At 42.0% G+C, this 14,389-nt stretch overlaps 1 protein-coding gene across 2 annotated transcripts in view; it reads right to left on the reverse strand.

Annotated features, from left to right (window-relative positions):
• Nucleotides 1-13,332, reverse strand: part of C1qtnf3 (C1q and TNF related 3) — a 22,906-nt gene extending 9,574 nt beyond the window's left edge. Inside the window, exons 1-4 of one of the 2 annotated variants that reach the window (XM_038321769.2) lie at nt 13,249-13,332; nt 7,628-7,739; nt 5,047-5,201; nt 1,013-1,142 (exon numbers count right to left, since the gene is read on the reverse strand). In XM_038321769.2, coding sequence (XP_038177697.1) covers nt 1,013-1,142; nt 5,047-5,201; nt 7,628-7,739; nt 13,249-13,332 — 481 coding nt within the window. Of the gene's footprint in view, nt 1-1,012; nt 1,143-5,046; nt 5,202-7,627; nt 7,740-13,029 lie in introns of both variants that reach the window. The other variant, XM_038321768.2, reaches the window with a different exon arrangement.
• Between the last annotated feature and the right edge of the window lie 1,057 nt (nt 13,333-14,389).

A 14,389-nucleotide genomic window follows, 5' to 3' on the forward strand; every position in this document is an offset into this window, starting at 1 on the left:
AAGCCACTTTCGGCCAATGGCTTAACAGAATAAAGCCAGACTGAAAGATATACAGAGAGAATAGGCAGAGTCAGGGAGAAGCCATGTAGCCTCCAGAGAAGAAAAACACAAGCCACAAGCTGGAAACTTTGCAGTAGTCCATGACCTCGTGGTGATGCACGGACTAATGGAGATGGGTAAGTTTAGAATGTAAGAACTAGTTAGAAATATGCTTAAGTGATCGGCTATGCAGTGTTTTAATTAATTTAGTTTTGTGTAATTATTCTGGGTCTGAGCAGCCGGGAACGAGCTAACAGCCTCAGCCTACAAGAGTTTGTCTTTGCTTCCGTGATTCTGTTCCTGGTACTTTAGCCTACAGATATACCTGTATGTGTTCAATTATAAATTGGCATAGGAAAACTATTGGAAGAAGGCTTATTTTAATAACAAAATGTGGGAACAACCCAAAGGGCCAATAACAAGGAAATCTGTAGGTACATTTTCATATGTTGTTTATAAAAGAAAGTCATTAATGGAAATATTTTTAAACATTATGCCAAGTCTTTCTTTAAAAACACAAACTATATTCAAAATATAGAATATGCTAACTTTTAAATAAGACTAAATATGTTTTCTTAAACAAACTTCAAAAATTGTATTATTTACTCAGTTTTCAGTATTAAAAATAGAACAGGTATTCCTTGGGGGCAATGACGAAGGAACACAGTTTTCACACAGTGAAACTATGAGAATTATGTTCTGGGGACTTTGAACATCAGAGGTGTCTAAACCGCCTCAGGGCCATCAGACTGCTCTCAGTTCTTCCCTCCCTCCCTCCCTTCTCTGTTCTCAGCAATCCTCCTTCCCACCTCCCCTTCCATCTTTCCTTTTCCTTCCCATGTGTCTTCTTCCTCCTTCCTTCTTTTTCTTCCAACCCTTCCTTTCCCTTCCATCTTCCCATCATTTCCTCTTTCTCTCCCTCCTCCCTCCTTCCTTTTCTCAATGGCTTCATTCATGGATGTGTGAATCTCACCTGATACAGGAGCCCCAAATCTACCAGTCATAACATCAAAGAAGTTTCCGATGTTGGTCTCAACACTGCTGAAGATGATGCCACTGTTCTGATTGCTGAAGTGAGTTGCTAGAGAAGCCATGAATGCGATCTAAGGAGAAAGCTGGTGGTCAGTGCAAATTTGTCTTAAAGAAAAACATCCTTGTACAGGTAATTTTCTTGCAGTGTTATTTGTAATGGAAAGCTCAAATACAATAAGTACCAAACAATAAACAAAGAAGTAAACCAATGATAATAATTTAATATATTTTATTTCATATAGACATAGTCTACATTAACAATTCTGAACATATTTCAAAAACTACTAGTCCTTAAAAGATACTTTTTTATTTTATTTTTTTATTTTTATTTTTTATTTATTTATTTATTTTTTTTTCTGGTTTTTCGAGACAGGGTTTCCCTGTAGTTTCTAGAGCCTGTCCTGGAACTAGCTCTTGTAGACCAGGCTGGCCTCGAACTCAGAGATCCGCCTGCCTCTGCCTCCCGAGTGCTGGGATTAAAGGCGTGCGCCACCACCGCCCGGCAAAGATACTTTTTTAAATATTAAGATTGTGTTAATAAGTAAAACTGGAAAATTTTGGATAAAGTTCTCAGGCTGTAATATTAGATGCTTATTTGTATGTTAAATGATTAGAGAAACATACAGTTGAACAATTTCTTACTTTTGTTAACCCTAGGGAAATGTCTTTTAATACATTAATTAAAAAGGCAACACAAGATTATTTTGACTTAATATCAGACTTCATTAAGTATTCTATTTAAGTGGAGTTGTTCTGTAGTCAAACTGAGAAAAATATCTTCAAGAATATCCATAAGTTGATAGCAAGGTGGTTGAGCAGGTAAAGGTACTTACTGTTGGGTTCAGAGACCTGAGTTTGATCCCCAGGACCTACACTGTGAGCAAAGAGAACCAACTCCTCAAAAGTTGTCCTGTCTTTTTATTTTACAATGAAAGGGTGTTGTATGAATTACCTTTAACAGGCAAAAGAGAGGTTTGCAGTTATCCAAAAGATAGCAAAAGTGGTTAAAGAAAATCAGAAATCTATTTGACTATTGGAAAAGCAAATTTTCTGAGCATAATTCTGCATAAAATAAATATCAAACAAACTGAGGCCAGAAAATTCAAGAGAACCGGAGAATCGGTTACTGTGAGCAGCCCCACCTGTAACTTACGACTAATCCCTTATGTTTAGGAAACCTTGAGAGCCTCAGCTTAATTAATGGAAGCTGAGTATTAACAGTTACTCTGAGAAACCTGTTCCGTGATCCTACCACGAGATCCTGTGGATTGGGGAATAATCTATCTATTAGGGTCCTGTCTTAGTTAGGGTTTCTACTGCTTAATAGAGACACCATGACCACGGGAAGTTGTATAAAGGAAAATATTTGATTGGGGCCGCTTACAGTTTTAGAGGTTCAGTCTGTTATCATCGTGGCAGGGAGCATGGCAGCGTGCTGGCAGACATGGTGCTGGCTACATCTTGATCAGAAGGCAACAGGAAGTGGACTATTGCACAGGGCTTGGCTTGGGCATATATGAGTCCACCCCACAGTGACATACTTCCTCCCACAAGGCCATACCTACTCCAACAAAGCCACACTTTCTAATAGTGCCACACTCTGTGAGCTTATGGGTGCTAGTTACATTCAAACTACCACAGGTCTGAAGATACATGATTGAGTCTCAGCTTAAATCTGAACCTCAAATATCCATATCCCTTAGGTTGAAAATGAGGCACCATTATTGCTCCTTTATGGGTACTGCCGTTGTTACTGCTAGTAGTGTTCTAAACTAGAATTTGAATAATTAAAAGAGCATTAGAACAACTGTCTCTATCAAGAAATGATTTCACTTGATAACACTGTTGGAGATTTGAAAGTCAATGACAATCCCTTAAAAATAAGCAGAAGTAAGAATAGTAAATTCTTTAACATGTAATGGATGTTAATTCCCCTTCATAAGTTTTTGTAATTTTTAATTTTAAAATTTTAAAATTAAAATATGAATTTAAAAGTTCCCACTTCCCTTTAAAATTCATGGCATCTTTTCTATTATTTTGTTATTTGTTTGTTTGCTTTTTGAGACAAGGTTTCTCTGTGTAACAGTTCTAGCTGTCCTGGAACTCAGCTTTGCCTGATTCTTCTATGAGCTGGGATTAGAGATGTACACCACAAAGCCCAGCCTGTGGCCTCTTTGTAAAAAAATATCATTGTTTTATATATATATATATATAGATGCACAAATACATAGATATAACTTGCTGAGTCCATTTAGTATCGCATATATATATGCATATATGTGTGCATCTATAAATATAAACACACACACACACACATTTTCAGGACTGAACATTTGGTATTGGGTAACCAATTAGGGGACTCATCCCTGAAGAAAACTAAACCACCCTCTCTCAGTGCTTAGTTGTCTATATCTCTTTGTTTTGAAGTGGGGTCTAAGATTCTTTCCATCCATGTTAGCATGTCTGTTGGTGCTGTCATTGTTCAGAGACAACATGTGGCTGACGTTTCATGAATGTATGATTCCTGTTATTGCTAGGAGACACAATCTCACAGCCGACTTTCTGTTCCTCAAGCTCTAATGATGTCGTTCTGCCTCCTAGGCTTTGATGTCCCCTGAGACTTAGCTGTGGGGTTGGGTTGTAGATCAACTGGGGCTGGCCACCTCACAATCTCTCTGCATTTTGAGCAGTTGCTTCCACAAACTTAAGTCTTCCATGAATGTGTGAAAGCGTCATCCCACATGAGCGTATTTGTAACATTCGGGAAAACAGATGACATTTAGTGGTTGCTCAGGTGTCCCCATTACAATATCTGTCCCATGAAAAGACCATTTATACATTCTTTTTTGCTAGTTTTCATATATCTCTAGACCATCATAGAAATTACCTTATCCTAGCTAGATGGCCTCCCACCCCACTCATTAATTTATATTGACTTATGAATCCCATCATGCTGAAAGTATTAAACAGTATTAAGAAGTTACCGCCAAGCCCCTCAAAAGTCAGTTCTGGTAACACACAGGACATCTTATTTTACACTTGAAAAACAGGAGCCCAAAATAATGATCCAGTGTACCCAAGAGTAAACATCATGACTTCTGCCCAAATAAGCAGCAGTTTCCTCTGATCTTGCAAACAAGAACGGCTTTGTATACCCATTCTCAGAAAGTCTCTCTTGTTCCAGAATTTTCTCCCAAATACTTAATTCTAACCACAAATTGCTCTTTGAGGAAGACAAATTAGTCAGACACAACCTGAACAACAACAACAAATCCATTTTTAAATATTAACAAAAACTAACATAGATTTAATCATTATTCTGGGTGACCTAACTTCAATATTTACAAATTTTAGATGTTGCAATAAGAATTATAAACATGAGTTCAAAGAGAAATAAAGAATGCATCCACCTATAAAGGGGTTATGGCCATATAAATGTATTTTAAGGCTTCATGTTGAGATGGACATAGCCTGATCTACTAAATTGAATAACTCAAAAAGTAAAATCTACATAGTGAAGAGAAGACTCTGATGTGAAAAGTTTATATAAAATTGAATTATAAAATCTAATTTAACAGAAAGAATGTTAATATACAAAGATGAAATTTAACTACATAATGTGGCAAATTAGCAAATAAAATATAACTAGATGCTTAGCCATTCCATTTGTATGTTTAAATGTTTTAGTGCAACTTGGTTATAACCCTATTATTTAACTCATTGTCTCATCTGGAAAATAGGATTTGAGTTCATATTTATGGCTGTTTGGTCCTATGAGGGAGCTGGGTTTCACCCTTGATAAATACCCTTTCTTAAAGCTGTGTTTGAGAACAGGCCTGTCATGTTCCTGAGCAAATTGAAACTGAGATTTTCTCAGGATGACTGACGGTTTGTTTACTGGAGCCATCTGGCCCCTGGTCCCGAATGTGCACGCAGAATTGGAAGTCACCTGGGGATGTGCAGAAGGTGGTTTACCTGCAGTTCTGGTGGCACTCCTGGGTAGCCCTTCTCTCCTTTGGGGCCGTGCTGCCCCCGCTCCCCTCGAGGCCCTAGATCTCCTTTGTCTCCTTTGTCGCCTTTAGCCCCTTCATGGCCAGTGGCTCCATTATTTCCATTGTTTCCATGGTTTCCTTTAAAAGTCAGAGGTCATGTGAGAAACTGATTCACTCCGACCACCATGTGCTTCTAGACACACACAGTTCCTGCCTTCAGAACCAGTCAGACCATTAAAGAACCCTGACCACAGCCCTTTAAAGGGCATTAGACGAGTGATCTTGTACTGGGCTCCGGGATACGATTAGAGACTAAGACCACAAAGCATGCTTTTCTACAAGCAAGGATTGAGTGGAAGACTGTGTAAAGACCATCAAATTGTCATTGGAAACAGTGAAGATTAACAAACACAATACCCACCAGTGCTAGAATGGCTCAGTTTTAGTAATGGTGCATTTTATTACATTACATATTTATAAAAATATCTTAAATGATCAATGTTACAATAAACATAAGTGATATTTTAGTTAAGGTTGTAACAAGTAGGGATGGCATGGCACTATTTCAGTTTGAATCATTATATATTTATATATTATATGCATAGATAAAAGCTAATCCTAGTTATTATCCACAATTATTTTAGGTTTTCATGAATAGATGAAGCACGGGTGATTTTTGTGTTGTTCTATATGTTTTTCCATCTCCTTCAAGTCTTATACAAAAGCAATTTTATAATTGGGAGGAAAAAACTCATATAATTTTTCAATAATTTTTCAAATCAAGAGTCAGGTAGTAAATTCAAAGGTTCACTCTGCTGGTCAGACCAGTTCCGCACCTATTTCTTATTTTCATATTTGTTAACCTTCAGTCTCTTTTGCATTATACTTTGTGTGTTATCTTTGACAGGGCAGCAAATCAGGTTTGCAATGCTCTCAGACCAGTGAACTTTGTTGGGTCAAAGTGTTCTGTCCCAAAGGTGTTTCTCCTGAGAAACCTTTAACCAAAGCCAACTTGCCCTGTCACCTGAGAGGAGGTCAAAGAGCCTAAAGATCCTTTGCTTCGCATCCCTGACCCTGTGAATGAATGAATGGCTTTGGTGGACAATAACATAGGACAGGTTATGGGGGTGGTGAGGAGTTGTTAGGGTTTTTTTCTTTCATTATAAGTTTGGTTTTACATGAAGGTACAAGGAGTTAATCCACTTTTGATAAGTATAAACATCAGTGGGGGAAAGTCAGGGAACACAAGAAGATTTCTTGTAGAAGGAACTCCTCTGGGGTGGGGCAAGTAGAAAGGTCTGTCCTTTGCCCACTCTGTTCGCTGTAGTAACGCTCTAACAGAGTGCTCCTGAGCCTAATCAGCTGGAACAATACAACACAAGTTAACCATGATTCCAGAGCAATGGCTCTCAACTTGTGGGCCATGACCCCTCTGTGGGATGAACAGCCCCCTTTTGCAGGGGTCACCTAAGACACCAAATATTTGCCTTATGATTCATAACAGTAGCAAAATTAGTTATGAAGTAGCAATGAAAATCATTTCATGGTTGGGGTCTTTACAGCATGAACTGTATTAAAGGGTCACAGTATTAAGAAGGCTGAGAACCACTGTTCTAAGGGGTCTGATGAGCTCAAGAGCATTTACTTTGCTGTTGCTGCTGCTAGAGCCCAAAACATACTCATGAGTCCAAGTAAGGCATGGAAATCAACTAGAAACAACAAGGATCTGAAATTAAAAAACAAAATCAAAACTAAACTGACATAGAAAGTCATATCCCTCAGTGGATAGCAGAGCAAAATCCAGCAGCAAGCTTTCCTCTCTACTTTTCTACCGGCCTCCCTTTAATAAGTTTTAAGAAAGTTATGGTGTGTTGTGTAAAGTACACTATGGCAGAAATACTGACGGCTGGGGTTTAGATAAATGCCTCCCCAAAGCCCATGTGTTCGAGGCTTGTTCCCCAGTGTGGTGTTGTTGGAAAGTGGTGCAAACCCCAAGGGGTGTGGTCTAGGTGGAGGTTAGAGGTCACTGAGGACATGTGGTTTGAAGGAGGTGGTAGGGGCATGGTCCTTTCTGCTCCCTCACTCATGAGGTGAGTGGCTTTGCTCCCTCACAGCTGCCCTTACTACAAAGTAGTCTCAGCCAGCCATGGGAGAAGCCTCCAGAATCATGAGCAAAATAAACTTCTTCTCTGTGTAATTTGATTAGCTCAGAAATTGGCAACAATAATGGAAGGTGACTGGTACCTAGGTGCTAAGGTGGGTCCCGGTGCTAAGGTGGGTGTTGATTCTCAGTAAGTGGCCCTGTCCACGGGCTGGTGATGACCCTTCTCTCTTTTGAGTCTCAGCTTGCGTGCCTGAAGCTTTGGATTCTCGTAGTGTGGAGAATAAACACCATAGGGCAGTGTTCCACTTGAACTGACCTGATAAACCCAGCTCTTCGCCTGTTCTTTATCTTTGCCATTCCCATGCATACCCAGTATGTCAACCCGAAGGGTTTGCGTTTGCTCTTGGCTTTTGTTTCTGACACTGTTACTGAAATTGCTGTGCAAACTGTGGGTCCTTACCTGGAATGCCAGGAGGGCCTGGAGGCCCAGGGGGGCCTTGGTAACCACGGAATCCATAATCTCCATGACAACACTTGCTGCAGTCTGGGGGCAGTCCTCCGGTTTGTGGAGACTTAAAAACAACGGAAAAAGAAACTTCGGGTAAATATATTTACAAGCACTTAAGAGCTTTTTAACTTCCTCTGGCCTTCACCATTAGGTAAGTTTGACTTCGCTCAACTCACCGTCACATCAGAAAAGATGGTGTGGGACACGGGAATATCTGTGGCCTGGGAGCTAGGGAGTGAGTAAGGCGAGTGGTGATCAGAGGTTAAGGCAACAGGGATTCCACAGAGATGTGCCTTGGGGTGGTGTGAGGGCTGTGCAGAGAACCGGGGTGGTCTTGGACAAGCCCATGACAGCAAAGGCAGAATCTTGTTCTGAAGAGGAAGAGGACATGGAAGCCCCTTCTCCCTCAATACCCAGAAGTCTCAGGTACAATTAGAAGACTATGGTAAGCCTCAAAGCAAGTGAGCAACAACTTCCAAGGTAGCTACTAAACACCTCACTCCTGATGCTGGCTTAGAGGTCTTAGGACCTCTGCAACTCCACCTTCCCAAACTTCTAAAACACACAAATTGCTGAGGAAACTAAGTATTCCTTCATCTGTACATTATTTATTTTTAAGTTGAAAAGTAGAAATATAGTTATCATATACAACAGCTGTTCTGAGACACGCATGTACGTCCTTGCTGAGTGACCAGTTCCTATGCATTACCTCGCTTGTTTTCCTCTGACGCGTCCATTCGAACTCTTCTTCTTGGCAGTTTTCAGGAGTTCAATACACTGCTGCTAACTGTGCCCATCCAATTGATTCTTATTATGTACACATGGGGCAACTCTAACTTCATTATAAGTATTTAATATTTTATACATTCCTCTTCTAAATTTAAAGTGATTATCTCACTATGCAAACTAATATTTAATAAGTGCAAATGGACACTATATGCTCAACTGTGACTCCCATATAAGAAGAATATAAAAATATAGGAATAAAAACATTCTTATTTACACAGAGATAAAATTCTGAAGTGTACTCTTGCTGTGAAGGAATCAAGGACCTAGTGGGCTGACTGGCGGGAGAGTCAGAGCGTGTAAAAGCTGGATTCTCGTCTGCACTGGCAACTTGCCTTTTGCTTGTGTCATGCACAATACTTGTGGAAACTTTCCTAGACACCAGCTACAGTCCAACAGTTTTGAAAACAGCATGTTGTTGCTAGGGGATTCATTGTGAAAAGAAAAGGATCCAAAATGGAGTGGACAGAACAGAGGACAAAGATAGGACACGAGGCAGGGAAAGAAGAGGAGGGGGGAATTTACGGTTCCGGTTTTCTCTGCCACTAGACGTCCTCCAAGGAGAAAACTGGGTGAGGAAGGCCTCACATCACCACACAGCTACACCTTCCTTGGATTGGTTGGTCTTAAGAGACTTGGTCACTGTCCTCCCTTTCCCTGAAGTTTTCCATTAAACCATTAAGGGAGTAGCCCGCCCTGGACCAAGTCTCTGTTGCCACAGCTCAGAACCCAGTGTTGAGGGATCAAGAGTTAAATGCTGGAGATAACTCTTAGTCTCAAGTCTGCCAAGCCTAACCGCAGACAAGTATAAATTCATATTGGCTAAGGAAAAAAATCAACTAATACACTTGGTTAGAGATGAAGACACTTGATATCAAACTCCACAGGCAACCCCACCTACCACACATCTGAGAAGTGTGTTCATCATCTCCTGGGATGCTTTGCTAATGTGAAATACAGCTTCTAAACCCCAGGACCCAGAGTTTGGCCAATGATGGGTTTCATGGATAGAGGGGGGAGGCTCTGTAAGAACAGTATGGAAACTCTGAGATGCTTAGGACTGTTAGAATAATCACTGCACTGGGACCAGGGTCCCTGCTCAGTTCTGTGTGGCCTTCAAAAGTCACCATTCCCAGACATCAATCTGAGTTGGCCCTGAATTTCCTTTCTAGTGCTAAGATGCAAGCAAGGATACTATTGTGTTTAACTTACGATAATAATTTTGAAAGACCTTTAATATTTTTTATTCTTTTTAACAATTTTATTATATGTATTTCTTTCTTATATGCATAGGACACATGATGTGACACACATGTGGCAGTCAGAGGACAAACATGTGGATCCTGGGGAATCAAGTTTAGGTCGTCAGGCTTGACAACAAGCACCTCTGCCTGCAGAGTCAGCTCACACACAAGATAGTCCCAATACTCCCATTTGTAAATGTCTAGTATCTGAATACAGGGAGGAGGTGTTTCTTAGTATCCCAGCTAACAAGGTGCACGTGCGAGCTATCTGGAGCAACGCCAGGAGCTGCCACCAGTGCAACAGGCAGGCTCCTGGTTCTCCTAGTTGGATGCCTCCCAGGAACCCTCCTACGATGTTTCGTCACGTGTTCTTCCATCTGGTCTTGTCTTTCAAGGTCTAGTTCAGAGGGAAAATGATAGTGCAGCAAGGAGGGAGGGAGAGAAGAGACACACACAGAGAGAATATGTTGTATATATTTGTTAGTGTAGGTGTGTGTTCATGGGTGTGCATGGTGGGGACCAGAGATGAGTGCGAGTATTCTTCCTCCACCATCATTGTACAAGACAGAATCATTGAACCTGAAGCTTGTAGGTTAGCTAGGCTGGCTGGCCAGTGAACTTCAGGGATCTGCCAGTCTCAGCAGACCCCTTTCCCCCCAACCAGCACTGGGTTGCAGATGTGAAGGCACACCTGTCTCTTTAGATGAGTTCTGGAAATCTGTCTTCAGGTCCAGTGCTTACATAGCAGCCTGTCAGAGCCATCTCCCCAGCCCTCTCGTGAGGCTTTTGCTGGACTCCGAAGTCGGACAGGATGTGATCTAGACATTCTAGTCTCAGTAAGGAGGAATTTGTGTATGGGAAGTCACTATCCACAGCCTCTTAAATTTGTCATCCTCCTTCCCAAATCGGATAGTTATATACTGGGAGTGTGCAGTTGAGCAGCTGACGGGAGAGGGGTGTCGTCTGTAAGACAAACTCCACTCGTTTCGCAGAACTGAGTTCTACTCTCAATGACGGTAGAAAAACGATCCACAATTCTCTTCTTAGAGAAACAAGATGGTAGGGAGGGGAGAGGAATCATGCTTTGGCAAAGAAAGCGCCCGAAAAAGAGAAGGGAGAGATGTAGAATTCTTCCAGTTCCAAACCATCACGGACTCGATAGCCAGCTCCCTTTCTGGTACACAAAGCTTATTACCTCCCTGCTCTGCTGTCCCAGGCTGAACTTTCAGGAGCAAAGCTTGGCTTTAGAGTTGAGAGTCCTCCCTTGCCGTCCGGACACGCAGGTCATGTGCCGTCTCCTCGATCAGCACAGGGCCCAGCCACACCCAGCTGCTCATGGGCTCCGTAGTCCTCAGTGTGGCACAGGTCTGTCTAGTACGCTTTACACCTCTGCTATGAACAGCCATCTTTTGGTCTCTTCTCTTTACTATTTTTTAAGGCCCAGTGACCAACACTATTCATTTTTCTCAGGTTTTCTTTGTGCATTGACCTTATTTACCACACAGAATTTAATCAAACATAGTTGATAAGTTAACAAAAAAGACTGGTTGAATATGAGTAACGAAACCCATTGCTTTAGAGCTAATATTAAAACTTAATAAAAATTCAAAAGAAATAAAAAGGTTGAAAAATGAGTGAGTGAAACGCATGAATTAATGAATGAATAAATGAACAAACAAATACCGACAAAATTTTGTTCCTAATAGAGCACTTCAGAGTGGTTGGTGATGGGGGCTTGGGTGTGTTTATGGTCTCAGTCCCCATCCTATAGCATGGAAGAAGTCAAAGCTGGGAAATGCTTGGGGAGGAATTGATGGGGGAAAGGAGAATAGCCTAAAGAAGAGGATGGGGAAAGTAGCGAGAGAAAGAAGAGCTTCACATGATCCTAAATTTGGTATCCACTTGTAGAGAAATGGTACAGAAAACTTCCAGGATGTTACTGGCTCTGAATCTTCTGGGCAGTTCCATGTGGGTCTTTATCTGAGGATGCTTCAGGAATCCAGGGCTAGAAAACTAGAATGTGGAGTGGAGCAAAACTATAGTTGGTGTTGGTTACCAGGAAATAACCAAAGACAACCTATTGCACCCCATTGAACACCTAGGAAAGACACTGTCCCTCAAGATGGAAAGCCAGATTGGGCACTGGACACAAATTAAATGAATATGAAAAAGTTAGATGAAGATTACTGAAGCAAACGTCTTTAAATAGAAGTCTCTGAAAGAGTCATTTTGTTCATACACGCACACACACACACACACACACACACACATGCTTGACAAAACCCCACAGGGTGACTAAGAAACTGCCCCGTGTGGTCCGGTTACATGTCTCAGGCTTATTCCAGTTCTGCTGCTGAGTCTGTGTGGGATCCTAGTCTGACCACAGAATCGGATAATCAACCAAGACTTCTCAGTCTGGGCTGGGGGTTAGATTGCAGCCATGTGAAAAGAAGTTCCAGGGTCTCTACAAAGCATCCAGTCCATGGTTCCTGTGCTCATATGTCCTGCTTCAAAGATCGTGTAGTCCAAGTGCCCTTCTCTCCACTCCATCTAACTTTAGCATTTTGTGTGTTAGATTTCAAGTACAAATAAGTTTCTTCCTGTTTTTGCTGCTTTTGATTAAATTGAAGTTTGCAATTCACTACACCAAAAACCTATCCTCATTCCTAAAAGATGTAAAGAAATGTCCTCAGATGCTGGGCTTTTGTCCCAAGAAATCAATCAAGTTCTCTCATTAGGAGACTGAGTAATTCAATACCTTGTTATTTAAACATGTAATCTTTTTTGTTGTTTGTTTCTTTTTCTTTTAATGAGTTAATCTTTTTTTTTAAGAAATGTTTAAACGAGAAGGCTTAGCAACCTAGACTGCTACAGAACAAATAAACAAAACTAGAGGGGAAACATTACAGAAAATCCCCAAATCAAAGTAAAGCAATCTAAACTGGCTTTTGGCAGAGGCAAAGGGCAGCTTTTCCCTGCTGGGGAGGATTAAAAAGAATCCAATGCTTTTGGGATCAGCAAAATAATTATCTACAGCAATGCATCTATCCACATGGGTCAGCCCTTCTTTCTGCATCAACAGAGCAATAAAAATAACAATAATAATAAGGTCCCAACACAAAAGGAAGCTGACTCCTCCTGGTCCCTGTTCTCACCCAGCACATCATGCCAGCAACTAGGAGTCCCTGTTAGATCCCAGAACACCCCAGAGACACCCACAAGCAGCTCAGCAAACTGCTCACAAGCGCTGACCCTAAGAATCATAGTTAACAACAATAGTCATTTACGTCTGCAAAGAAATCCTTAGAAGAGAATTCCGAGTACCTGGCCCCAGAACGGGTGGATCTGGGCTAGGTCCTCTACCTCAGGGTGCGGAAGCTCATCTGGTCTCAGGGGTTTTAGGTCTGTAGAAGTGTTATTATCCACAGTCCCAGTTTTAGGATGGCTCCGCTCTCTCACTTTCTCCCTCCTGGAGCCGCTACGGCCAGTCTGCTGGTGGCTCTGCACTATCCTGGCCACCGCTTTATTAGCTCTTCCGCTCACCTCCATGTATTCATCTTGACACAGGCAAAATGGGAGGGAAAGCAAAGCCAGCAGGTGCCACCAGACGATCTGCTTCCTGAGCATGGCTCACAGCAGAGCTACGGAGTCTTCCCGGGCAGCTGATGGGGGCTGTAGGTGCCGCGGTCGCCTCAGGCAAATGCCAGGTCTGGAGATGAGAGCTGCAGCCGGCTGGGTGGTTTTATACTTTCGGTGTGTAATAAATAAGGCTGCAGTCCTGCCAGAGTGACGGCGGCCCTCCCCCCACAGACAGAACAGCCCCCATTCATCACATTCCTGCACCACAGGCAGGACAGTGTGCGCGCGCGGCGTCCAGTTGGTGGGGTTCATAAATGTCACACCTTGGCATGTTGTTTTGTGTAAGAGCTAAGAAAATGTATACAACCGGCTGGAAACAGAGACTGTGTATCCAGTGGTTCGCTTTCGTGATTAGACGCGGAAAGGCTGAGCCTTTGTGGTCTAAAGCAACTTTTGGAAAAACCTCCCCCTGAGCTTGCCAGGGAATCCAGCTCAACTGCATCAGTTCCTGCAATTACAGCAAGAACCGGTTCAGGTCAACGGAGAGAGGTCTCGCTCTGAGCAGTACAGTTTGCTCGTTCCCACTTTGGGCCACTGCAAACCGTGTGTCCTCCCTCCCAGATACCAGCAGTAGCCAGCAGCCTGTGGACTAGGAAAGACTGATCAGAATCCAGGGGCAAAGGCTGAGTTTGGCCCAGATGTTTCCCCCATGCTAAACATTATTTTCTTCTCCTTTGCCACTCTAAAAGCCAACCTTAAACACCAGATGGTCTAGGTTCTTGCTAGGTGGAAACACAACCTACTTCCTTGTTAAAGACATACTTCTCTGGCTTCTCGGAATTTATGGAATGCTGATGAACAGTACCAAGAAAGGTGGAAAGCACCCAACTAAACATACGATTCTAAGGGCTCAAAATGGAGAGAACTACCACCTCTTAAAGCTCCCGTGCTTGCATTGATTAAACCAAAGAACAAATGGACACGCCTAACCTCTTTAGTGATAGTAAGTTTAGAGAACTGATCCTGTTGCCTTTAAAAATCGATTCTTTTGTTTTTGTTTTCTGCTTTGAGACAGGGTTTCTCTGTGTAGTCCCGACTGTGCTGG

Source organism: Arvicola amphibius, chromosome 3 (genome assembly GCF_903992535.2).
Source record: "Arvicola amphibius chromosome 3, mArvAmp1.2, whole genome shotgun sequence".
Classification (NCBI taxonomy): domain Eukaryota; kingdom Metazoa; phylum Chordata; class Mammalia; order Rodentia; family Cricetidae; genus Arvicola; species Arvicola amphibius.